Here is a 27,922-nt window from a genome sequence, read left to right as displayed (position 1 = left end):
ACATTGGATTCCTGTGTTTCATTTGCCGTTGCACTCCAAGGATATTTGAACATCGGTCTCAATTATGAAGACATAAGAGAAATCGCAAAATAACTTCCTTGTATTAAATTGATTCAAGGATGCTTGATAGAGTAACAGTAACTAAATCCTTGAATGCGTCTTTTCACATGATTTCTAACATCCCTTTAAAGTGTAATGGTTCTTTTCAATGCATTATAGGGTCTTGCAGATGTATCTGTTCCTTTCTCTTTGATTGGACGAGTAAAAATAACTCTTGTCTATCAGAATCGGGCAGAGCTTGTTTGATATCAAATAGGTCAATCAAGCTGGGGGAGGAGACGTCCGGAAGCCTTTCCTTGAACGTGCAGTTTCATTGCGTTATATCATTGGAGTCAACTTGATTTGGGGGGATATGTTTTGAAGTTTGATGACTGTGTGTTGATCCTAGTTTGTTTGATGATAAATTGAGTGAAATATTACTGCTGTGTCTGCTCATCGCTTCATTACGCCTGAAGGAAGGGTTGAACAACGATACTGTTCCTTGTCATTTGTCATAACATAGTTCACTGATCAATTCAAGATGTATTTGATTTGGTTTTCTACGTGTGTAAATATTGACTTCCTCATCGTCTTCGTTCATCGTCCTTTCGACTCTAATTTGCATTATTTTTTACATTAATTTTGAAATATTCGTTGCAGAGTGTGCATTTTTCCGAGGGTGCGGGTTTTGAAATATTCCCTAAAGAAATGGGAAATGAAATGAAAGGCCTTGACAAACACTGTTCAGATGTGTACATTGTCAGTGGGACTTGGCGTTGTACATGTAACGATAATCATTAAACATATTTCATTTACATTTGGATTGTTTGTTTGTTTGTTGTTTAACGCCGCATTATCCGAGCTATATGACGGCGGTCTGAAGAATAATCGAGTCTAGACCAGATAATCCAGCGATTGACATCATGAGCATCGATCCACGCAATTGGGATACGATGACATGCATCAAACCAAGTAAGCGCGCCTGACCACCCGATCCCGTTAGTCGCCTTTTATGACAAGGCATAGTCGCCTTTTATGGCAAGAATGGGTTGCTGAAGACCTATTCTACCCCGGATCTTCACAGGTCTACCATTGGTTTGGTGACGCTGTTTGAGAAGATACGTGTTAACATTGCCCAAAACGTTATTGCCTAACACCTTCAAAGTATTACTCAACATCTTGAGGGCCGGTCGGGGAGCCTAGTGGTTAAAGCGTTCGCTCGTCACGCCGAAGACCCGGGTTCGATTCCCGACATGGGTACATTGTGTGAAGCCAATTTCTGGTGTCCCCCGCCGTAATATTGCTGGAATATTGCTAAAAGCGGCGTAAAACCATACTCACTCACTCAACATCTTGAGCCAAGCACATCATCACATTGTTACTTAAGTGCAATACCATCACCATCTTTCGAGTTAGCATCGCCACTAGCATCAGCTACATGACCACCAACCAGCATCTGAAATACGTGACGACCATCGTCTCACCATCACTATAGATACCACCACAACTACCATCATCGTCTTGACCCATGCCCACGACCCCGTAAACATACAACGACACAACACCATCACCACCACCTCTATTGCCAAATACACCTTCACCACAAACACTACTTTCCCTACAACAACCCTTGAGCAACAAATCAACACTCATCACTACTGTCACTATGAAAACCACGACTGTTAGGACACAAAACACTACCAACGAGTTTAACGCCGCATCAATATAACGCACTGTGTGTGTGTGTGTGTGTGTGTGTGTGTGTGTGTGTGTGTGTGTGTGTGTGTGTGTGTGTGTGTGTGTGTGTGTGTGTGTGTGTGTCAGCTTGTACTAGTCCGGACTGATGTCGATTTATAGTGCTAACCCACTGAGATACCATGCAGCAATTTAACATGAATACCCTACCCAGACACAGTATACTGACTACGAGTCGACCAGTCCTTGTTTTCGCCCCTTATGCCGAGCGCCAGACGGGGTAACAACAAGTACCATCTATTAACGTCTTTTGGAATGACGCGGCCGGGGATCGAACCCCGGACCTTCCGCTCTCCGGGCGGACGCTCTACCACTAGACCACGTAGGCCGTCCAACAACGCATGAACCATCACTGCCTCAATAAACACTACTGCATTCCCCTCCAGTATTCGCCAACAGTAACCCACAAACCTACATCCGTCATCACCACTGTTTCCTCACCGACGTCTGAATCATGTTCAGACGTATACCATGACCTTTCTGCAAGGTCCTTTAATGTTCCTCTTTTCATATGCAATGACATGGTTATATGTCACTTGGAATAATCAATCCCTTAAAACGGTTAATGATAATAGTTAACTTACAATTTTCTACTTACAAATATACACTCAAAGTAGGGAATATTCGAAAATAGTTGATTATTACAGAAATACAAAGAGGTATGGTAATGAATGGATAACGAAACGGAAGGATTAGGTGTAACATGACAATCCACAGATAATGTTGGCGGTGTCTGTTTTCTGTCTGGCTGTATTGTTAGGATGCAAACAACGAAGAAGACCACAGGGGTGTGTTGTCACAGATGTCTGAGATGACGTGATCAATAATGGGCCATGCCTCCACGATTGGTCAAACATTCGTTTATGCGGCGTGGCATGGCCAGAATCAATCTCCCAATGCCAGTTTCAGGGAGCCTTGTCCACTCCCTTTGCAACGCCTTGAACAATTCGGCCAACGTAGCGGATGGCCTTTGACGTCGGCATACATGTCTCCCGATCAGTCAGACGTTCTTTACCCGGAAAAGGTTAGGGCACATGGCTGGCAAATTGCATTGTGGTAATGTTTTGCTTCTGGGGTTAACCAGCTACGACACATGCACAGTGGGCACAAGCTTTCTAATCTTAATTGGGGCGGTCGGGTAGCCTAGTGATTAAAGCGTTCGCTCGTCACGCCGTAGGCCCGGGTTCGATTCCCGACATGGGTACAATGTGTGAAGCCCATTTCTGGTGTCCCCCGCCGTGATATTGCTGGAATATTGCTAAAAGCGGCGTAAAACCATACTCACTCACTCACTCACTCTAATCTTAATTGTCAAAACGTGGACCAGCATGGCGCGAATACTGCACAACTATTGGCACCAGTATGTTATCTCGGTAGTACTGTCCAGTGACCCTAACATGGACAATATGCAGTGGCAATCTGACAGTCATAGTGATCCCGTCCCTTAAGATTCGTTAGGACGTCTCCAGACACGTCCACGTCTATCCAGAAAGTCCACAGTAAATCTGGACTCACCTGGAAACATTACACAAGACCATCGGCGATTTTCCCAGTTTGGCGCCAGACATCTGGTTAGAATGTGTCGGTTTGTTAACGGTGGTACAACACGTGGTCGCCGAGCACGCAGCTTAGCTGCATGCAGACGTTTTGATTGACTGTTTTTGAATGATACTACAGCGTTCTGTGCGGGACCGATCATAAACATTGGGTGTGTGCGGAAACCTGTTTTAAAGTCTGCAAAACACAGACTGAGACACATTGAACACACTGGCTACCTCTTCAACCAGTTCGAAGCATGACATTAACCCTTAATTGTTCTTAATATTATAGACGACGTAATTCCCAATTCCCAGCATTCCCAGTGGAGAGCTTACGAGTTCCTGTGGCTAAAGATATTTTCAGACCGCCATCAAACACAAGTAGCTGAAATATTGCCGATTGCGGCGTTAAACAACTAACAAACAAACTGTGGCTAATGAAAATCAACAATACTAATGGCTCCGAGCAATTTGACGACCCTTTAATGAATTATAAAAATTAAGAATGACCACCTACCCACTTGCAAAGAGAAATTGCCTGACTCAGGTTTAGGATTTGGTACACAGACCGATCTACCTCTGGTAATCATTTTCGAAACTGATCGTTCTTCTGACGACCGACCATAACATATATACTTCATGACCGCTACTTTTTTTGGAGAGTATACAACTCTTGCACCGCAAAATACTTGCTATCCGCAGACTGTTTTATTGATCTCAGAAGACAGCATTTCATATGCCATATACTTCCAGTGAGAACTGAGGTGTCCGTATCAAGTGTCCTCAAATGAGATATGGTAATCTATAAGATATAAACTGCAGACGCCAAGCAATAAAAATACAGTAAATATAATTTAATAATAAAATCAGTTTAAAGCAATATCGGGGGATATATTTTTGAGGTGACAATGTCGAACCATTTAAAGCCCATGTCGTCATGGCACCACATATGCAAAACATATTCCTTAAATCTAATTCACCAGGTGATATTGTATAAAGTGACACAAATATCAAACGGCATTCAATAACAGTTATTTTTGGAAGCATTTGAAAGAACGGCGTCTTTGTATAGGTAAAAGAATTGTTCATAGCACATTTGCCTTTTAGAAAAGCTCGGGTTCACAGAAAATGCAATATTTTCGAACTCAAAAATAATGACAATTCCACAATATCAACAAGGGTCATCAATTTTGATCGACTGTTCTTATCGGTAGGATATGATATAACACAATATTTTAGGTTATTGTATTTGAATGTCTACACGAACCCAATGTGGCTGTAGAAAATGAAGAATGTCGTTTTAGATTTCAATCGTTACACACCCAGAATAAGGCTAGGCGTATATGTCTGTTAATTATTCATTATCATGCATTTATCATACATGCAAGTGGGCGGTCGGGTAGCCTAGTGGTTAAAGCGTTCGCTCGTCACGCCGAAGACCCGGGTTCGATTCCCGACATGGGTACAATGTGTGAAGCCCATTTTCGATGTCCCCCGCCTTGATATTGTGGGAATATTGCTAAAAGCGTCGTAAAACCAAACTCACTCACTCACTCATACATACAAGAGTACCCGAGAAGGTGCAAGCTAACTTATTAATATTTCAACACATATAATCCTGATCATGCAAATCAATGAGTTATATTTGTGTGTGTGATTGTGTGTTTGCGTACGTGCGTGTGTGTGTGTGTGCGTGCGTGCGTGCGTGTGCTACACTCAACCATAATTAGGCTACATCACGGCGGCCTAGACATTACGAGAGAAACCAGTGATTGATATTATGAGAAACGTGTGACGCCGTCACCAAACTCACCGAGCCTGACCACCTGATACATTTCTAACCCGGCATCCCCACTGGTGAGGTGATATTTCCATTCTATCTTTGGTATTTGGTATGAAATAATGCCTAATATTTGAGAAGGTGAGGTGAGGTGAAATGGGGTTTAACGTCGCGTCCAAGATTATTGCACTTATATAGCGACGTGCATGCACGTGTACTTGTGTGTGGCTGCTTGTACTAGTCCGGACTGATGCCGATTTATAGTGCTAGCACACTGAGATACCATGCCGCACTTTAACATGAATACCCAAATCAGACACAGTATACTGACTCCGAGCCGACCAGTCCTTGTTTTAGCCCCTTAATGCCGAGCGCCAGACAGGGTAACAACAAGTACCATCTTTTAACGTCTTTTGGTATGACGCGGCCGGGGATCCAACCCCGGACCTTCCGCTCTCCGGGCGGACGCTCTACCATTAGACCACGGAGGCGGTCTCTATTTGAGAAGGTCCCTGACAGTGTTGAAATAATGGAGGTTACTACTAAATCTCTAGTTATAAATGATGAATGTTATGCACAAACAGAAAAGTTTTGAGAATCTGATTTGAGCAAATCGCTTTGATAACCCTTCCAACATCGGGACCAGGATTCGAACCCTCGACCATAGGTTTCTGTCGTTCCCTTGGGACGCAAACCTGCACGGCGAATTGCGGGGCCTCAGATGACCGGGCCACCCGTCGATTCTAAAACCAATGAACACACAGAATTGTTTTCCTCGAGGGAAAATCCAGATTCGTTGCATCCAACAAGGCGTGCTTTACAGCAGTGAAGGGTGAAACTTGGTGTGTGATGGATGTAGCGTACCATTCGTGTCCACTCGTGACATTCCGTGATAGACCGCGCCAATTTGCGAAGTGAAGCGAGTGTTGACGAATGGGAATGAACAGGTGGCATGTCTCATCCAATGCAACATATTCGCACAAGCCGATGTCCTTAATGTATAGGCATTAAGAAAAGGACAAGAAAAATCGAATTAGAATTCAAGCTGATTACAATCTTGAAGTTTGCATCGGTACCAATAAAGGAAATAAAAAGATTCTTGCAATGTGAATAAAACATCCGATTAAGATCGTATTACTTAAAGGTAGTAGCGATTTGAATTACATAAAAACAGATTTTGAATTTCCAAGCATTATTCTTGAAGTGTAACTCCACATCCAGATAAACTGATTTCAATACAATCAGTTTGTTTGTTGGTCTTTCAGCGCCGGCACTCAATATTCGAGCTATATAAGAGTATGACGGCTATCTGTTAATAACAGAGTCTGGACCAGACAACCCCGTGATTGACATCGATCTAGGCAATTGGGACATGCATCAACCAAGTTAGCAGGTCTGACCATCCGATCCCGTTAGAGTGAACGAACGAACGAACGAACGAACGAATGAATATACGAATCTAATAGTCGCTAATGGTCTCCTGCTTGCGGTCACCACGCGTCCACCAGATACTGCCATGTGGCCTGTCATAAACATTCCTCAAAATGGATACAAAATAATTTCACCCCCCAAAATAAGGAAAGTTACATGTTTCTTGACTGTTTATTTACAAATTTGTAGAATACAAAGAATACTTTAAATCACAGCTGATCATTTTGATATCATCCATACAGATACTGCATCGATAAACGGCTGCCATGAAGACCTATGTGTCATGAATATATGTTATACTACAAGAATGATTGGCATTTCGATGAGTATTATATTAATTCATCCTAGATTATTCTCCAAATGAACTCGTCCTCTACTCTCCGGGGTGACCTATGCATTCTCTGTGTTAAAGCAAGTATCTACAAAATGTTTGAAGCCCTACTTTACAATGGTTCATGTTCAAAATGAAGACGGCAAATTAGCTAACAACAGTGAATAAATTGAGATTATAATCACATACGATCTCATACACATTTGAGTGAAATACATATGTAAAATTTCATTTAAAAAAGAAAACATTACGTAACTTTACTCATTTTCCCTGAGACTAACCGTATATACAATGCGTTGAAGTAAACCTAATTCCCTGAATAAATAATTATTGCACATGCACACATATATTGAGAATTTGACAATATATAACAGTTTTAAAAATATTCATATATTAAATGAAAGACCAGATTCGGACCTTTTCACTGCAGACAACAGGCGGTGGAGTTGCTGGTGAAAGTTAGCTGGAACAGGTTGTATCCCTGGGTTGATGCTCCGAGCGATGTTCTTCATCTAGGTAGGCACGCCATTCTGAAGAACATGGAAGTTGTATATAACTACAATGACATATGGAAATATATAACGTCAATGCCATAGAATAACAAGTCTCAGTGTTCCCATAGATTCCATTGGGCGTAAAAGGCACAATTACATGAAGAGTTCACTAAAAATCAGCGATGACAGTGGTGTTCGCGAATGACGTGGTTGGATAAGGACTCGTTTTTTCCACTGGGAATGTCAAGCGTTTAAGTTGAGGAAAATGTTCTTGTATTGGTATGAAAATTGTCATGTTCAAATGGCTGGCAAGTTATGTTTGTTTTGTCACATTGGCTTGTTTTGGACTTCTGAATGATCAAATGCATACAAAGAGTGAAAAGGGAGTGACCCGAGGTGATTCTTTTTGTCATATGTTTGTACAGTTCATCTACATCTCCTTCAAAAATCAGATTGGGTCAAACATTAGACGAACACTTCCTGAAAACCTCTAATTCAGCCCTTTTACACATTTCAGCCTTACATGTGCAGCTATTGTTGTTACTAGTCAAGATGCAGTTGTTAAGTGAGTGAGTGAGTATGGTTTTACGTCGCTTTTAGCAATATTCCAGCAATATCACGGCGGGGGACACCAGATATGGGCTTCACACATTGTAGCCATGTCGGGAATCGAACCCGGGTCTTCGGCGTGACGAGCGAACGCTTTAACCACTAGGCTACCCCAGTGTCCCTGCAGTTGTTGAAATGAACAAAGTGTTATTCACATTCATTGGAATACAGCGGATAACTTTCACAATGATTTCATGTACTAAATTGCATGATTACCCAACAACATGGGCCAACACGTACTCTCATCATAGCATGTCCAATGTCCAAATGTCCAAAGATTTGACACAGTCGGCGAAGTAAGAATGAGACCAGTGCAACACAAACCAGTGGTCCATAGTGCGAACATTATCCGTCGGTTTTGACCTGAGTTCTTGTCCATTGTATCGTCATTTGGTTGGTTGGTTGGTTTGTTGTTTAACGCCGCACTCAGTAATATTCCAGCTATATGACAGCGGTCTGTAAATAATCGAGCCTGGACCAGACAATCCAGTGACTGATATCATGAGCATCGATCCACACAATTGGGATCGATGATATGCTTCAACCAAGTCAGCGAGCCTGACCACCCGATCCCGTTAGTCGCCTTTTGCGACAAGCATAGTCGCCTTTTACGGCAAGCATGGGTTGCTGAAGACCTATTCTACCCCGAATCTTCACGGGTCGTATCGTCATTTGTCACGAGTCCCAGTCATATCCATACTGCAACAAAAGCGACTAAACCCTTTCCATAATCATAAAAAATATATTTGTCCGTAAGTACGATTTCATGAAACGCCGTATTGGTCATTTGATCTGAAATTTTGTCGCCATTTCATATCTAAAAGGTCATCTGCGACAGACTGAAAGAGGACGTTTGCAACCTACACTCCTGATACAAATTGTGTCTGTCGTTGACCATTCCAAATATAAATCTAAATTAATCTTGTGAGAGACGTGTGTCGTCTCGGTGGAATCCTGTTACCTCCTTAGTACCATCAACGCTTTTGTTTGGAAGGTCAGATTATTTATGATCAAAAACAGGGTGAGGTGAGGTGAAATGGGGTTTTACGTCGCGTCCAAGATTATTGCACTTATATAGCGATGTGCATGCACGTGTGTGTGTGTGGCTGCTTGTACTAGTCCGGACTGATGCCGATTTATAGTGCTAGCTCACTGAGATACCATGCCGCAGTTAAACATGAATACCCTACTCAGACACAGTATACTGACTCCGAGCCGACCAGTCCTTGTTTTAGCCCCTAAATGCCGAGCACCAGACAGGGTAACAACAAGTACAATCTTTTAACGTCTTTTGGTATGAAGCGGTCGGGGATCGAACCCCGGACCTTCCGCTCTCCGGGCGGACGCTCTACCACTAGACCACTGAGGCGGTCTCAAAAAACAGGGAGGGGTGAGGGCTCACTAACGACATCTTTTGTTTTCAGACACTTAAAGCGTAAACGGGGGTTTTCTGTGCCATTGGCGTGCAGAAATAGGACTCTTGCACTATTCTGTGACGACTGTGGGCGGGAAAGGTCACCTGTGATATGTGTGCCGACAGAATAATGCTCACATGATCGCCCTCTGGCTTGCCTGATCCAGGTCCATCTTTCATACTCCTTTGATTTCCTAATAGTTGGTATATCGTGCGTCTTTAGCGTTACTTTCAGATGCTACTTTTTAGTAAAATACAACGTTTAGTGCTGCTTGTTTGATGGACACTGACAACGGACTGTGCATGCATCAAAGTGCACTGACATTTCAGTCTCGTGAACACTCATGTCCTCCGGGAAACTGCTGGATCGTGCACGTCACCAGATTTACGGAACAATAGCTCATGTTCTTATATGTGCTTAACACGATTTCTGCCAAACGCAAAGCCCAATACATGCCACAATGCTTTTAAAACATAAATAAACAACTACAATGCCTAGCTATACAATATGCTATGTGCAGTTATGAAAAGCTGGGCATGACATTTAGACTGATCAATATGATACACAAACACAGGGAAACCATCTGATGTCGGAGCTGCAATACCCTATCAATATATGACGATCAAATAAAACAGTCGTCGTTCGTATATATATATGGTGGCCTTGACAGGCAATGGTTTCAGTCTGACATTTATGCCTTCTTGCAAGAAGTTTTGTCAATATCTGAAAGTGAATGTGGACAATACCCCAGCATCAGGTTTGTGGCAAATAAAGGAGAACGTTCACATTACCGTACTCTTGCACTGTGCTGAAGGAGGTGGGTGGAGTCAAACATGGGAGTGATGGCGGATGCTTGGGTATGGAAGAGCTTACAGAGGGTTGCTTCTTAAGGTGAGGTGAGGTGAAATTGGGTTTAACGTCGCGTCCAAGATTATTGCACTTATATAGCGACGTGCATGTCCGTGTGTGTGTTTGTGTGGCTGCTTGTATAAGTTCGGACTGATGCCGATTTATAGTGCTAGCTCACTGAGATACATAGCCGCAGTTTAACATGAATACCCCACTCAGACACAGTATACGGACTCCGAGCCGACCAGTCCTTGTTTTAGCCCCTTAATGCCGAGCGTCAGACAGGGTAACAACAAGTACCATCTTTTAACGTCTTTTGGTATGACGCGGCCGGGGATCGAACTCCGGACCTTCCGCTCTCCGGGCGGACGCTCTACCACTAGACCACGGAGGCGGTCTGCTTCTTAATAGTGTGTTCTCTCTGGGACAAATACACCAAAGTGTGGAAAAACGTTTTGGTTGATCTGAGTACGAATGGGACCAGATATCAGGATGATCTCCATCATACACATGATACAAGTTACAGTCAAATCCCTGATAAAGTGTTCAGAGTAAGACGCCATACAACTACTACTTGTAATCAGTTCCAGATCGAGTTCATATATTATCTTTCTCAACATCAACTGTTGATTGGGGTGTCAGATTGTAAGTGAGTATCAAAGATGTTAATTAAACGTGTAAGGCTATTCTGGAAAATATTATTCCACTAATTCTACTTTAATGTTCAAAGTAAAATATAGAAAATAATTGTTTTCATTGGATTTCCTTAAAGAACAGAATACCTTGTTTTAAATAGGGTTGGTTGTTTTAATTCATATTTAAAGATACATTTGTCTCTTTATGTTCAGCAATGCAATGTCAGGATACTGGATCTAGTAAACATGGTTCTGTGCAGCAGGTACTGGCTGTTGTACCCAATAAGTCTTGGAGCTCCTTCGCAAACCGATCTTAACACTATTCCTTCCCTAGATCTATGTTGAGGGTGGGGATACATACAGCACTAGGATCAAGATGTGGTACATGCCCAGTGATACAGAAGTGAGGTGGCCTCGCTGCTTTAACATTATTCCAGTCATGATGAGTGAATGAGTGAGTATTTTTTTACGCCGCTTTTAGCAATATTCCAGCAATATCCCGGCGGGGGACACCAGAAATGGGCTTCACATATAGTACCCATGTCGGGAATCGAACCCGGGTCTTCGGCGTGACGAGCGAACGCTTTAACCACTAGGCTACCTAACCGCCCCTCCAGTCATGATGACAGGAGGGTCCAATGTGAAACAGTTATTTTCCACATTGGTTTTGTCTGTTTGTTGTTTAAGGCTCACATTCAAGCTTTAACACTCAGCAATATTCCAGCTATATGACGACAGTCTGTAAATAATCTAGCCTGGACCAGACAATCCAGTGATTGACATCATGAGCATCGATCCACGTAATTGGGATACGATGACATGCATTAACCAAGTCAGTGAGCCTGACCACACGATCCGTTAGTCGCCTCTTATGGCAAGCATGGGTTGCGGAAGACCTATTCTACCCCGGATCTTCACGGGTCTGACCACTTTGGTGAAACCTGAGAGCAATGATACAAAACAAACCAAGGACCATAGCCGGGCAAGTTGAGATTCAAACTAATAATAAAGACTAAGCTTAGGGGTGGAACTCCGCACAGCAAATAATGGGTCTGTTAGAGCATTTAGCATTGATACCTAAAATAACAATCAATGTAAATAACACGTGTCTACACAACAGACATCCTCACAGCATGGTCATCACATTTCCCACTCTTATTGGAAACACCACACAACATTACTGCATGCTTCATAATGATACATGCAGTGAGGTGGTGAGGTGAAATGGGGGTTAACGTCGGGTCCAAAATTATTGCACTTATATATATGAATGCACGTTTTGGTTAGGTTTGTTGTTTTACGCCGCACTCAGCAATATTCCAGCTATATGACGGCGGTCTGTGAATAATAGAGCCTGGACCAGACAATCCAGTGATTAATATCATGAGCATCGATCCACGCAATTGGGATCGATGACGTGCTTCAACCAAGTCAGCGAGCCTGACCACCCGATGGTGTTAATTACAAGCAACAAAACTCTTTCAATGATCACCAGAAGCCTCTCCCATTGTCGTATGATGCCAACTATGTCATGATCATGTGTTTTGTATCACAATCAAAAAGTGATGAAACGAGGTGTTCATGAAAAGGTGAGTGTATCCTGTCCCATTAGTGGAGCCCATTGTAAACACATGCAAAGGCAAGTAAATTATTCACCTGGGAACATATGGTACAAGTCAAAACAGGGGATTGCATGAGACATTATTTTGGTCACAGATGTGTCATCAAGCGATACAACTTTACGAAAGCTTTAGTGAGGCCTCACATATTGTGACCCTGGCAAAACAAACGTTCATACGGCACTCTTGGAAATTTGTAATACTGTTCTGAACAGTATTTCAGTTCTGTCAGGGCCTGTAAGCTTGATGAGGGAGGCCAGGCTCATGTGATGCAGGTCTTTGATGTTTGCCACTTATGTGAAACCCACCAGCACGGGTATGGGTGGATTAACAAACCACGAAACATATTCAGGTCGAATCTGAGATTCGAACCCAGGATCACAGGTGTCTGGCATGGCTAGGGGACACAACTCGGCACAGTGAATTGTGTCGTGGTAAAAAGACTGTGCCACCAATGATGCCTGTAATTTCACAAAATTGTACACGTGCACATCTCAGTGCATATAAGTCTGCATGTTTATACTTGTACATGTACAAAATTGTATATATATAATATTATTGTATGTATATGGGTCTATGGCCTGAATACAATCATTGATGATGATGATCAGAGAAGGTGTCAAAAAAGTAAAAGATAACAATAGATGGACAGACAACTGATTGACGGACGACAACAGACAATGCAACATGTCTGTAGAATTTCAGTCAGGTGAACTAAAGAAGAACACACTGGGACACAATTTGAAATTTGGCGTCCATTTTTCAATATGATCCTTCTGTCTAACAAAGGATGACATTATATGTTTATATCCATATTTCATGTTTCATGTCAGGAACAGCCTATCATGACATGTATCCTCATTCAATGTCCTTTGACACCATGAACAAAAAACAGGAAGTAAGGAAAAATACTTTATTTGGTCGTTAACAAATCAAATTTCAAATCGGACCACAGTGGGTAAACAATTTCAAACATCACTGAGATCAATATGCAATCATGCTCATAGTAAAACTAGGAACTTGCAACATTATTTCCGATCAGCTCTAAAAAATACCCAACTCACACAGGAACAATATATACAGTACAAGATAACTGGTACAAAATAGGTACGCATAATACTATACATCTGTACACATTTACATGGTAAAAGAGTATTAATGAGTATTTCATGGCTTTTTTCAGATTGTTAAATTATCTCCATTTCCATCACAGTGAATCAGTTTGACAAAAGTAGTTTAGTTAAGGATAAGTGAACATATTTTTTTCAAACAGTAAGAAGTACTAAAAATGCTTAGCGTTTGTCTCTTGTTGCTTGATTTTGTACTCTTTACCAGCAAAAGTTTGAAACTGCATTTGAAACTTTGCAAGATCTCAGTCTACTTGGTATTTACAAAAAAAGCTATTTTATCATAGAAAACAATATAAATATGTATCTGTAGCAAACCTTTATGCAAACCAGAGGTATGTGCAAAAGGAACGAGTTACAAAACATTGAAATGAAATGTTTCTTGCATTGTACAGCAGTAAAAGACATTGCATGTTAGCTGAACAACAGACTCATGATGTGATGGAAACAATAATAAAATGCCCATTTATAATGAGTCAGATCCCATAAAAAGGTACATAATAATTAGCCCATCTTTAGATCAGTGTGCACTCAATACCTACTCCCTGCTGTAAAAGGCAACTATGCTTGTCTCAAGAGGCGACTAATGGGATCGGGTGATCAGGCTCGCTGATGTATGTCATCATATCCAAATTGCGTAGATAGAGGCTTTTAACAATATTCCAGTTATATCGCGGCGTGTCAGCTTAATGTGGGAGGAAAGCCTGAAGTGATGCAGGTCTCAGACGTTTACCACTTCGGTGAAACCCACGAGCACGGGTATGGTGCTGACAAACCTAGAAACATAATCGGGGCGAACCGGGATTCGAACCCACAATCATAGGTTTCTGGCGTGGCCAAGGGACGCAACTCTGCACAGCGAATCGCGGGGCCTTAGACGACTGGGCCACCCGTGCCCCCTAGCTGGGATTAGAACCCATGACACAACTCTGCAGGGCCTGAGACCACTGGGCCACCATATTACACACTGAATCATGTCATGATATGTTATGCATGTTCCCACAATAGGCCACTTTGACATGGCTGATCTGGTCCAAGTCTGGAAGGGGAAGAGGTATCTCTGATTTGTACATTTGTACAATGGTATGTGTTTATCATGACTGAGTGGGCATAACTTCAACACTATTACAGGTAGATATAACAGGGGTGGTTATAAACATGTTGTAAAATGATAAACCCTGAACCAGCAGTCAACAGTGTAAGCATATATGGGGTAAGATAAAACATTCACTCATGGGTCAAAGTAACTTGTTTTCTAATTTGCCCTAAAACACATATGCAAATACAAACTTTACACATACTTAGAATACCAAAAATGACACCCCCTATAAAATTCTACTACTTTCCATTGGAATGGGAATGTCAACTAAGAACATAATGAATAAAAATAAATTCCAGCCAGTAAACATTCTTGAAGCAATTTGCAAATAAGTACCCTTTTCTTACAGTATCAATCACATATAGAACACCCCTTTTACAAAATGATTGATTAAAAAACATGCACAGCTAGTTTTTACCATGGAAGCTCAGGGCTCAATTTCAGGAACTTGATTCAACTTGCACCAGATGCACCCCAGTCCAATAAAATTATCAAAGTTGAAACGTGCACAAAATCTAGAAGTTTCCACAGTTTTAAGTCAAGGTCCCCAATACATGACAAATTACTCAAAACTAAGGGAATCGTGATGTAGTTTGATAAATAAAGCTTAGAGGAACGAGGGAGATAGGTCTTTGGATATGCAACAGTGTGTAAACATCATCTATCATCCTTTAACCTTGTACAAACATCAATTACCCACATGTATAAAACCTCATTTCTGTTCATCACTTGCTTGACAACGGTGTCAGTATCTACACTGAAACGTTGCAGTCTTTGTAATAAAGAAGTTGAATATCCACAGAACTATCTCCCTTGCTCATCACGCCAACTTAAAGAAGAAGGCTTAGAGGTAGTGATTGTGTTCAAAGATTGATTTTGTATTGAGATGAAGGGTAAGCAACAAATTTGAAAGATTTTGACATGCATTTGGTGCATGTAAATATAAATATTAGTTTGCATTTTTCAATAACAGGTTGTACTGGTGCATGTTTATACAGCTAAATCGAACCCTATAACTATCTCAATCATTATGACCTCAAAGTATATCCTCATGGAGCACTGTGTCACTACACAGACATGTCATACAGTACATTACTTTGTCTGTGAAAATGAAGTCACCAATGTCGTACGATGGGATAGTATTTCAAGGGAGGTAACTGTGGTGAACAAGCAAAGGGATCTGGGGTTGTATTAGCTGAAGAGTCATAAAAGTTACATATACTAATTACATGGCAACTTACTTCACAAACACATTTATGAATATTGTCAAAACCCAGGACAACACAACATTGACGTCAGCCATGTATACAAGCACAAACATTGAAGTAGTACATCCCTGACAACCAACTCTCATATTGGTGGACATTACCTGAGCATGTAAAGAAAACATGGCTGATTCAGATCAATTTGATAACAACTTTGTTCTGCTTGCATTAGGTGTTTAATGGCACAGGGAATTCTAGTATTTATTTACATTTCAGCATGGATATATAATGCCTAGATTTCAAGAGAAAAAATGTGCTTCATGGATATTTAATGCCTAGATTTCAATAGAAAAAATTTGCTTCATGGATATTCAATGCCTAGATTTCAAGAGAAAAAATGTGTTTCATGGATATTCAATGCCTAGATTTCAATAGAAAAAATTTGCTTCATGGATATTCAATGCCTAGATTTCAAGAGAAAAAATGTGCTTCATGGATATTCAATGCCTAGATTTCAAGAGAAAAATGTGCTTCATGGATATTTAATGCCTAGATTTCAAGAGAAAAAATGTGCTTCATGGATATTTAATGCCTAGATTTCAAGAGAAAAAATGTGCTTCATGGATATTTAATGCCTCGATTTCAAGAGAAAAAATGTGCCTCAATTGACACTAACATGACTAATTCCAAATCAGTTCAACAAAAATTATTCCAGATTATGCTGAAGATGTTATTACAAGATATTAACATTCAATAGGATACAATAAAATGACAAAATAAATTGGAGAAATGAAAATCACTCTCCTTGATTAATTAAATATTTTGTGTTCTTTTTGCTATGTGGCTAAGATATTGCAGACATGATGTTAATATCAACAAACTCATATTTGTCATGAAAAGCACACAAAAGTAGTCTTTGATTTTAAGCTGTAAAAAATACAGCAAAACAATAATCATAATAATGCCAACAGCACAAGCTTAATGAAAGCAAATCATTTCACATGGTTAGGTCACATTGATCATTGTTAAGAAGTCCAACATTCATTACTGTAAACCAAATCAAAAGAGGGTCACCTCGACTTCAGTACTGTTGCAAAATCTGACCATTTTCATTGTTTTAATACTGACATGCATGTACATATGAATGCTACCAATATTTTGTTGAATCACAATCCTTCATTATTCAGTGTAAGTACAAATGTAACAATGCCACACAGTGTTGCACAAACTGCATTAAACATATGATAAGATAAACATAATGGAAGAATTATTAACCATCTGTCAGCATATCATTAAAAACATGTTAAGCTGTCCTTTTGACCATGCATGAATTAACAACCTTTCTATTTTTAGAAACTGTTGTTTCCACGCCGGGCTCATAACCCTAAATGTATGCAAGCACAAGGAACAGGGCCTGAGCATGAGGAAATGGTAACCATGGTAACTATATAATATATATTTGAAAAACACAAAATCAGTCCCTCTCATAAGTTTTGTCTTCAAAACAATTTTACAGTTGTCTAATATTAATGATATTAGATACTTAGATACAAAGAAACATATATGTTCAATATCCATTGATACTTCAGCGAATCTGGTAACTCTTGGCAACCATGTGAACATTATTTGAAATTTAAAACAGTTAATTTATCATGTTTGTGTTAGTAATCTGTAAATTAGTAAAATCTAAATATTTTTTACATTTGTATACTTATTCTGCATCACTCATTAATGCATTAGCTGCTGTTTTCTTTACAAAAAGATGAAGCTGTGAGAGGCCTAGCTGCAGAGGTTTTTCCAACCGGTACTGTAGCAAAACCCTCACACTGCTGCGTGACACGGAAGTGGTGACTCACATAAGAGCACAATACTGCTTTGTCAGGCAACAAAGCTTGTTTGCGACTCTAGTCACGGTAATTAAGGGCGTCTTGTTGTTCTCGCCATTTTGTCTTCACCACGTGGCCATGTATTAGTGTCTAGTGTTGTGATTTCTATTGCTTGTGTTTTAGGCTAAAATGAATAATAGTCTTGGTTCTCAGGCACCACCCACATCATCATAAGTTGTCCGCACATTTCATTTTTATTTCCATTTTTAAAAATAAATCCTTAAATATTCCAACTGTTTTTTAGGTTACACAACTGTTTATTTGGTTACATACTAGTTTGAAAAATAAAAAAATAAAAAAAATTCAGAAGTCATTGCCGGAGAACTAATTCTCTTATTTTTTAAGCTTTGGTAATTTATTCTACATATATAACCTATTCCTATGTGTACATTTTAAGTGTTTATTACACTTTTTTATGTATACTGTCTCTCTTATAAACTGATGAGTTTTTGAGTTACAAATTATTTCTTATCCTACTTAGACTGTCTGCTGTTTCTGATTGTTCTACCTGTTCTCGATTCCTGTTTGCTTACATGCCCGTAATACTTTCACCATTTTTTAGTCAAGTGGGCTTTTGTTAAACTCATCTATGGATATTGAAACTATATGCAACTATATGCTACTTTGCGCTATGATACAAGTACCATCTCATGACATATATCATCACCCATCAATTAATTAACATAAAAAATGACATGTTACGAATGTGAATAGTACAATTTGTAAAATACTATTTTCTTCCAGGATAGACAATCTGGGATTTATTTAGGATAAAGGTGAGTGCCAATTGCAGGCATGGTGGGAATACAGTGTTATTTTATACCGTAGAGTTTTTTTTCAAAGTTCATAATTGGGTTCATTGATGATAGAATACATATCCTTAAGTTTCCTTGTCCTGTGATCTTACAATCAGTGCAGGTATGTCATGATACTACCACTGTCTCAGTGGCTCAACGTGACCAACTCTGACTTGCAGTAAAGCATTGTGACGGATGAGAAAATTGTCTGGGAGATGTCCTGTGTTGAGTGACTAGGGTTGAACTGTGCTTGGTGCTGGTGAAATTAAGAATTAACCTGTGGGTAGCTGGAGGAGACGTCTTGTAGATGGCGATAGTTCTTCTTGCGCTGCTTTTTGATGCATACGAAGATGCCACCGAATACAATGATGATAACTGGGATGCCAAGTCCAGCTGAGATGACCCCAATGACCAGGAGGGAGACCTTGTCAGTAGGTGGGTTGCCATTGCCTACACTGGCTGTCCTGGGGACACAACAAGTCCGTCAATACAAGAGGTACATCAATACAACAGATACATCAATACAACAAGTACATCAGTACAATAGGGCTAGGACGATATTACTGGGGGGTCATGGTACAGGTACCTCACGATACGATATGTATCTCGATTTTGAGGTTAAGTTACGATACGTATCTCAATACAGCAATACCGACATTTTATGTGCAAATTTAGAAGCAAACTTTTTAATTACATATCACATTCACAATAATGTGTTCTAATCACTATCAGTATATGATGTTGTAAATAATAATACTTAGGAAAGGTTGATTCTGTTTATTCAAACAAGTGTCAGACACTAACTAAGTTTTCGTATGTGTCAAATTCAGAAAATATGATGACATTTCAATTCGAAATGAAAAATCAATCATTACACAAACAAATGGAAACCGATTTTCAATAAAATTTCGTATTGATATAAATTCACATGTAACTTGTATCGTATCGTGAGAATTATCTACCGATGCATCGATACAATTGGTGAATCGTGACACCCCTAAACAATACACCAACTGGGCGATCGTTTACTTCCCGATACAAGTATTCATCGCAGTCACACACATTCTAACATTAGTAGTTAAAATTAGTAGTAGTATTTTCTTCTATCATGTCTATTGCACCATTCTTAACACAGCCAACTGTAAATCGTCTATGAAAAGGATGATGTATGCAGCACAGATAGGAACACATGCAAGTGTTGTGAGCTTGGTATCAAATCATGATCCACCGACGTCTCTGCGTATCTTCTCACTACTACAATGCAACAGGTACAGCAGCAAATTTTCAGATCACGCCTATAGTTTTCTGTCCTTTCAACATGTTCAAACCGATGTACATCTATCATGGAGAATGTAAATACTATACTATGTGAGAAAGTACAACAATAATTCTGCAGTATTCAAATATTTTAATTATTAGTTTATATACTGCAGCTATCCAGGTACTAGTATCTGCTCAAATGTGTTTTTGTTCTTCTCCGACTAGTGGTTCCATTCTGCATTCCAGTTATCATTCTCAACTCCCTGGGGAGTATCCAACCCAAGTCGCCTACTGGTGATAGAGGGTTTTTACATTCACCTCACATATCGGGTACCCATTGGCTGCTGGGTGAACAGAGGCACATTTGAACTAAGTCACTTGGCCAGGGTGACACCACACATTTTGACACTCGTGTTTCGGGTGTATGTATGTATTCGTGTTTCCACCATCTGGTCATCTACCATAGGATGAGTGGGTTCTTTTGAGTGCACAGGTTGTATGTACTGTACACTAGGGGTAGTGACAACACTGTAAAGACCTGTTAATGTTGTTCATCCCAAAGCAGGGTGACAAGCAGGATACAATCTCAGCACCGGGTGCTTGCTAGCCTGGCGCTTCTGACCCCTTGCCTACTCACCCCCCCCACACACACACACTCAATAGCAGAAGAAACTTTGATAGTGTCCTTGTTTATCATATTGTGATTTTTTAGATAAAAACTTTATTCAAAACGCCTCTCTTTTTCTTTGGAGATTTTCCAGTATGCATGGGCATGGATTTACAGATGAAGACAATTTAAAACATTTATCTTTGGTATTTAAAATTAATAATAATAATAATAATAATTACAAACTCCCGGGAGTCTACTGCTTACCATGACGTATAGTTTGTCTTGGTGTAACTACCATCCTTAGACAGTCCAAATGACACATTGGTGGTAGCGCTGTTCATGGAAAACAGGTCATCACTGAAGTAAGCATAGGCCAGACTGGACTTGAGCAGTGAGGTGACATTCTTGATGTCCCCAAGTGCATACTTCTGTACACTGGTGGCCACAGAACGGGATCGAGGGGTGTCCTGGTAACACACCGGCTTCCACTGAACAAACGCTCCATTGGCTTGATCTTTAGGTCTGGCCTTCAAATTGGTGATCTGAAAATGAATTGTTTTATGATAGAAATGTCATTCATACTTATCCTGACTCATGGGCACAGGGGCATGCGCACTGGCCACATGTGACCAAACATGTGACCTGGGTTATCACTCGTTATTTTCTCTTCAATTTTCTAGCTCGAAACACATGGGAGAGAGCGGGGACAGCTGTGCAGGTGCTTCAGCGTATGAGTCAACAGAGTGGGCTTCATGCAGGGAATATTCAACTGCTGTTGCATGGCCATTAGAACCTGTTGCGTAACAGGTCAAAACCAGAAACCTAGAAAATAGAAGGTTGCACGAACGTTTAAGGTTGCGTGATTGTTGCAGGCTGCATGAAAGTCGACTTTCGTAGTCGACTGTGGTTGCGCGCAGGTCTGTGGCTGCTTGAGCTATTGAGCCTGCATGAAGATCAGAGGCTGTTTGAATGCGTCATGCTGCATGGAAGTGGTATGCTGTGTGCACGTATCTTCACTCACAGAGGTGTTCGTGAAGAAAGGCTACTCATGAAACTTCCACAGATGATTTCTGCTTCATGGAGTGTGAAACTTTGCAGAGGTGTGCGACTTCACGGAGGAAGACGGCTTCGAGGAGGAGGAGGAGGAGGAGGAGGAGGAGGAGGAGGAGGAGGAGGAGGAGGAGGACTGAAGATTCTTGCCAGTGTCAGAAGATGAAGCTGGGGATTTCTTCTTTGGCTTTGTCGCCAAAACACCATTCAATGAGGTGAGGTGCTACGACTACCTGGGGATGAAGTCAGGGCTGAGATAGCTGGGACTGTTTGTGATGGAGGAAGTTCTATCTCAATCTCATCTTGTATGTCGAAGCCCAAGTCTTCATCTGATGGGTGGGATGGTGTAGTCTTCTTCTTCTTGGAGGCTTGAGGCTTTCAAAAGCCAGGGAAGAAACATTTTGTGTCATATTTAGAAAATAATCTTTGAATATGATAGAGGAAGGTCTGAGGGAGGTACTCCAAGCCAAAATATATATCAGAAGGGCCAAGATGATGAAGGATGGCTTGGATTAGAAAGCACAAGACAGAAACCATCCAGCTAGCTGGGGCAAAAATGAGAGATCAACTCAGATGGTTGATCATGTGGTTCCGATGAGCATGCCCATGTGAGGGGTGCGTTTGGGTGAGATGTTTTCTGTTCACTGGGAACACTGCACAGGGGGGTTTCCACTACGTTTTCAGGAAATAAGAAGAGATAAGCAATTAGTACGAGTCAGGATAAGGTGAAATATAATATGGAAAGAATGTGTGTCTTTTCTTGTCAGATACCAGGTTTAAATCAGGCTAAAAAAAAAATCTTGGTTCTCAGGCGCCGCCTGCATCATCATAAAGCCCACTGCATGTTTTGTTTTTATTTCCATTTTTTAAAAAAACCAAAAAAAACCTTAAATATTCCAAGTCCAAATGTAGTCCAATACTGTGTTCCAATATTTTACTCATCAAGGAATACATTTTTTCCCAGGTTGATTTACACAATTGTTTATTTGGTTACATACTAGTCTGAACAACAACACAAAAAATAGACACCGCCCGCCACTATATTTTCAAAAACCATTGCCTGAGAGCCAATTCTTTTAATTTTTTTAAGCCTCATTGAGTGACATGGAAAAAACCTGATATTTTCCTTAGTACTGCAGTACCATGTCAGACTGTCAACTTTTTCAGGTCATGAGATTCTTGTCTCTGTCGTAAAAGGGAAACATCACATCAATCATTATTCTTCCATTAATTCAACTTAGTGTGGTTAAATCTGCAGGTAACCTAGCTCCACATTGAAAACACAGTATGTATATCTCCTAATTAGTATTAGGTATTAGTATATCAACTCTCATAGGCGTATGATGTGATGTAAATGTGAATAAATTCGTGACTTAACTGTGACTGAAGATAAGTTTCATTTTCTGTTAGTTGGTCCAAAATACAATAGCTAGAATAATAAAATAAACACAGTAAGTTTGGGGTGTTGCTTTAATGTAGAATGTTTAAATAGACAGCTGGGCCAGCTTTACGGATATGTATTGACTTACAAACCCAATTTAAAAGTCAATGGCATTTTCCTAGCAGGCATCAAGCTATTTCGATCACTGGATGGATGGTAGCCTACACCACTGGGCCAACCTTCCCCCAGCTTTGTAACACAATACTGTGCAAACTGAGTAAGGCAGAAGACAAGTGTAGCTTCACTTACTCTGAATACACCTGGAGTGTACTCATCATCGATAGACTTGGTCTCCTCAATAGACATGTCTTCCTTCTTGCTTTGGCTGATGATGGCGAGCTCCACTGCAAACCTGGACATGGAGAAGGAGGGCATGAAGTTGTCAAGGGTAAAGTCAAACTGAGTCACGTTCTCGTTGTACAGGAGATGTGGGAGGCTTGATTCACGGGACTGCTCGTCAAAAACTCGGAACTGCAATAGAAAAAAGTTAAAAAGATAAAAATATCATTGCGATATCCACAATATATTATGATTATGCTGGGATGTGTTCAGGTGAAAAGTTTCTAAGAAGCTGGAAACTTTGTTCAAGCTTGTTTCCACATAGGATCAAAAAGGATAAGATAAAAAATGCACCAATCTGAAATTCTTAAAAAACGCCGACAGTATGAAAAAAGAAAGATAGAAGTTTATGTGAAATATCATCTCAAATCGGTTTGTTCCTTCAATAACATATTCGGTTGTGCAGTCGTCTAGGCAGGAAAATGGTGGCACACATGTGCTTTGTGATAGAAATCGAGGACATAAATTCAAGAGATTCAGAAAGTTAAATGAGCTTTAAGTTATACTTTTATTTGACCACTGACAGATCATTCTATTTTTTCAAATACCGACATAGTTGGAGCAAAACAAAATTCCGCAAATAAACTAAAAAATAGATAACTGCCTAACTGTAAACATAGTGTTGCAGTACCATTCTTGACCTAGAACTTACAGTAAAGGATAGCGATGGAGTGTAGTTCTGAGGTGCATCATGGCCAAACATGTCATTGGTTGAATTGACCAACACAGTTGAGTTAAAAACAAAAGCATTTTTCTCTCCTTTGACTGCAGAAGCTTCCATCCATTCAAAGTTATCAAAGTCTCTCACAACCCGCTCTGTGCTGTTCCACGCTGGGTAGGCGTTTAGATCTGCCGCATCGGCTGTGTCGTTGTACTCATGAAGCTGTGGAAATACAACACTGGCTACAGAATACACAACATCCATACATGTTTATCACATGAAAGTGGAAAATGGAGCTAATCTGGAAATGAAGTCAAAAGTTCAGTACAGTTAGTTTGTTTGTTGCTTAACGCCGCACTCAGCAATATTCCAGCTATATGACGAACGTCTGTAAATAATCGAGTCTGGACCAGACAATCCAGTGATTGACATCATGAGCATCAATCCACGTAATTGGGATTGATGACATGCATCAACCAAGTCAGCGAGCCTGACCACTTGATCCCGTTAGTCGCCTCTTACGACAAGCATAGTCGCCTTTTACGGCAAGCATTGGTTGCTGAAGACATTTTCTACCCCGGATCTTCATGGGTCAGTACAGTTAGTATTAGTACAGGGCCCACTAGCACAAAGCGATCTTAGCAGTACAACTATTGTAAGCCTATGTTAAAGTATGGGAGTTAGGATCATCTTAACGCTAAGATCGCTTTGTGCCAGTGGGCCCAGGTTTCCCAAATATGACAGCAATAATCAAAACTTGGTAAAACATATGATTTGTAAATAGTTTCAAAGGTATTTCGGGATCATCTCTGAACTAGAAGTGAGTACAATACATATATATCACTCGTTGATCTTACCTTTGTAAAAACCACAGCATAACTGTAGACAACTGTATTTGGATCACTGACAGAAATAGAGTCATTAGTAAATTCATCTTCAACCATTAGTTTTTCCCAATCCACATTCAGTTTACTATTAGCATCCCCTCGTGTGTGAATCACAAGAATTGTTGGTATGTGAATTGTGCTGATAGCATAATGCAGGACATCACTTTCTTCTTGTGCCCGAACATACACAAGGTTGGCAAAACTGCCATTGACACCAGTCTTGCATTCTGGGACATCACACATATAGTTCAATTGAGTAGTGACCTGCAAAATCAAACACAACAATCTGACACAATGATCAAAATTACTAAAAATTGTCAATGCAAGAGAATAATCAGCCTAGATTTTCTGCAGAAACAGATTCCACTTGGCATAAAGGGCAAATAGCTTTCGAAATTATATGCATGGACCACTGTAAATGACACCAGGTGTTCGCAAAAAGGGTAAGCATGTCCTGCCCTACCAGTAGCACCTGCCATTCATACAATTTGCTAAAACAGTAAGTATTTATTGCCTGCCGCAGCACAGCAGTATTCCTGCCAGGCAAAGTCAGCCTGTAAACAAACCAGACAATATAGTGATCAATGAACTAGAAAATCCAGTGACACGAGAGTACCATTACTGATTTTGTTGAAACTAATAAAAATGGTATGTTAATTTTGAATTACGTCTGATGTGTACAAGTGCAGAGATTTTGCTACATATAAGTAAATAAAAATGTAAAGAAATATGTATTCATTTTGCAACAACGTGGGGTGCAGTTTTAAAGTTTTCAAATACAATTATCAAACACAATCATCAGACAGCGTGAAACCCGTGGGAATTCCGAGTTAGAACTGGTCCCCACTTACAACTGAGTGGTCAGACTCAGTGACTTGGTTAATGGCATGTCTTCATGCTCACAATAACAATCACCAGAATAATTGTCTGTTCAAGACTTGATTATTTACAGGATGATGTCATATAGCTGGAACGTTGTTCACACACACACACACACACACACACATATTTAGTGTGAGAGTTAAGTCCAAGGTGGCGAAGGGTAGAAACTTGACATAACAGCTTATGGTGGCAATGACCCCTTGGCCACCCAAGCACCCCTGGTAATAAACAGGGTAAGACAAGGCCACTTATCTGCTCACACTGTGACTACAGAACATTTGGCTCAGCCATACAGCTCCTAACCAGGGTTTCTCTAGCATTACGTACTACCAACAGTTTCACACTTACACTTCATTAATGGATTCCATACTTTGCGTCCTAAGTCTACTTCCCAATTTTATTTGTTGTTTTTTCTACGAATCCAACCTGAATTCTCAACACTACCAGTCCGAAAGGAGCAACATGGACTAGACTCCAGATGGATTCACTATGATCAAAGGGACTGTCATGTCTCTCCGTGTGTAACATAGAATGGTATTTAACGGGTCAAAACAAAATATAAGCATTTCTATTCCAAATAAACAATCATAAAAATAGGGGCGTGCTACAAATACTTCATGACTTGACCATGTTGACCACTGATCTCGTCTACACATGTGTCGTACACTTACAAGACATATGAATATTACAACTGTAAACAGATGCCGATAAAGGAAGAGCACTTGATATACGACGAGGAATAGTTTCAAAGTGTCTGCGATCAGCTGATTTGAACGACAACAGTTGACAATGACAGCTCTCGTCTCAAGGTAATTTCTCACACCAAAAGAATAGAACATCACTTATCACCAAAGTTTCACACTACAGTCAAATGTTGTAACAGTGGTAAAAGGAAAATGTCTTACCGTCCTCTTACAGCTGACGGTAGCAATAAGGAAAAGCAGACAAGTAGCTACAAACGCCATGACTTCCCTGTGCGTCGCCATATTGCTCAAGTCACATGATCACATGACCAACGCAATCACATGATAAGGGGTGCCTTGCAAACAGCCAATCGCTTGCAAGCGATTTACCGCGATTCACCCCACAACGAGTTGAACTTACCGTGTGAAGTTTGGGGTTATAGAGAAAATGGTCACATGCAAACATGGCTCCAGACAATTTGGAGAAAGTTGCCCCAAATTTTAGTGGAAATGGCTCCATGTTTTGGAGAAAATGACCCCAAATAAACCCTTGTTGATGCAAATTGTATGAGACCCTTAATTGTCTTCAATTTGACATTATTAATTGTAATATTATTTATTGTTTTTCAATTAGTAGTAGGAAGCATTGTCACTTAAAAAGTCAGAGGGGCCAGAAATAAATGACACATACTGGAGAAGTCAGGATTAGTGATTATATTGTAAATAATCCTTAATACAATCAAGGAAGGACTTTCTTTATATTCACAAAAAAGTATTTGAGAAAAGTGGGATTAATACCATGTGGATTCTCAAAAACTCAAAGGATTTGTTTGACTTTTTGCAATCTCAGAAAAGAACCTAGATCAATTCTTTCAAAACATTTGATTTTTCAACTTTGTACACCACTATTCCACATGACAAACATAAGGGAAAATTTAATTCCTTGATCCGTGGGGATTTTGTTACAAAACGTGGTGCATGGCCCAAGATATTCCAGCAGCTCCAGCCTTTGGTGTTTATATTTCACAAGTTTTGAGATACAGTCGAGCATGCTCTTTCTACCAAGATTTCAAAGAGCGTCTTACGACTCTTGCTCAGAAGTTGTTTGATCAAGGTTACAACATTCAAGGCCTCAGTAAAGTTTTCAAAACGTTTTATGGTGACCATGTGGAGATTAATTTCCAAATTTTACGCATCAGTGAAAAAATGAAGTCCGATGCAATTCCCTATTTTGACTTTACTATATGTTCCCGCGTTTTTTAGGTGAACAATTGACTTGCCTGTGTATGTGTTTGTGACGGATGCCACAGGTGGGGCAGGATACGCTCACCCTTTCGCGAACGCCTTTTATCATCACTATTTAATGGCGATACAGAAACACATGCTCATAATATATCGTACAATCGGTCCTGCTTTTGGCAGAGATTTCTTATGAATATGGAAAGGGTTTTGTCGCGTTTATTTACACATATAGATTTCTTAAAGTAGCCCTGTATATGG

At 40.3% G+C, this 27,922-nt stretch overlaps 1 protein-coding gene across 1 annotated transcript; it reads right to left on the bottom strand.

Annotated features, from left to right (window-relative positions):
• Positions 1-6,700: 6,700 nt before the first annotated feature.
• On the bottom strand, positions 6,701-26,734 carry LOC124115567 (glycosylated lysosomal membrane protein-like). Its single transcript, XM_046476608.2, has 7 exons — positions 26,645-26,734; positions 24,828-25,121; positions 23,962-24,192; positions 23,220-23,441; positions 20,744-21,021; positions 18,887-19,073; positions 6,701-7,404 (listed from the first exon to the last, which is right to left on the bottom strand). The coding sequence occupies exons 1-7, from the start codon at positions 26,723-26,725 to the stop codon at positions 7,387-7,389; spliced, it is 1,311 nt and encodes a 436-aa protein (XP_046332564.1). The 5' UTR covers positions 26,726-26,734; the 3' UTR covers positions 6,701-7,386.
• Positions 26,735-27,922: the final 1,188 nt, after the last annotated feature.

Source organism: Haliotis rufescens, unplaced genomic scaffold, assembly GCF_023055435.1.
Source record: "Haliotis rufescens isolate VD_foot unplaced genomic scaffold, xgHalRufe1.0.p SCAF_106, whole genome shotgun sequence".
Classification (NCBI taxonomy): domain Eukaryota; kingdom Metazoa; phylum Mollusca; class Gastropoda; order Lepetellida; family Haliotidae; genus Haliotis; species Haliotis rufescens.
This window is presented reverse-complemented; position numbering and strand designations above follow the sequence as displayed.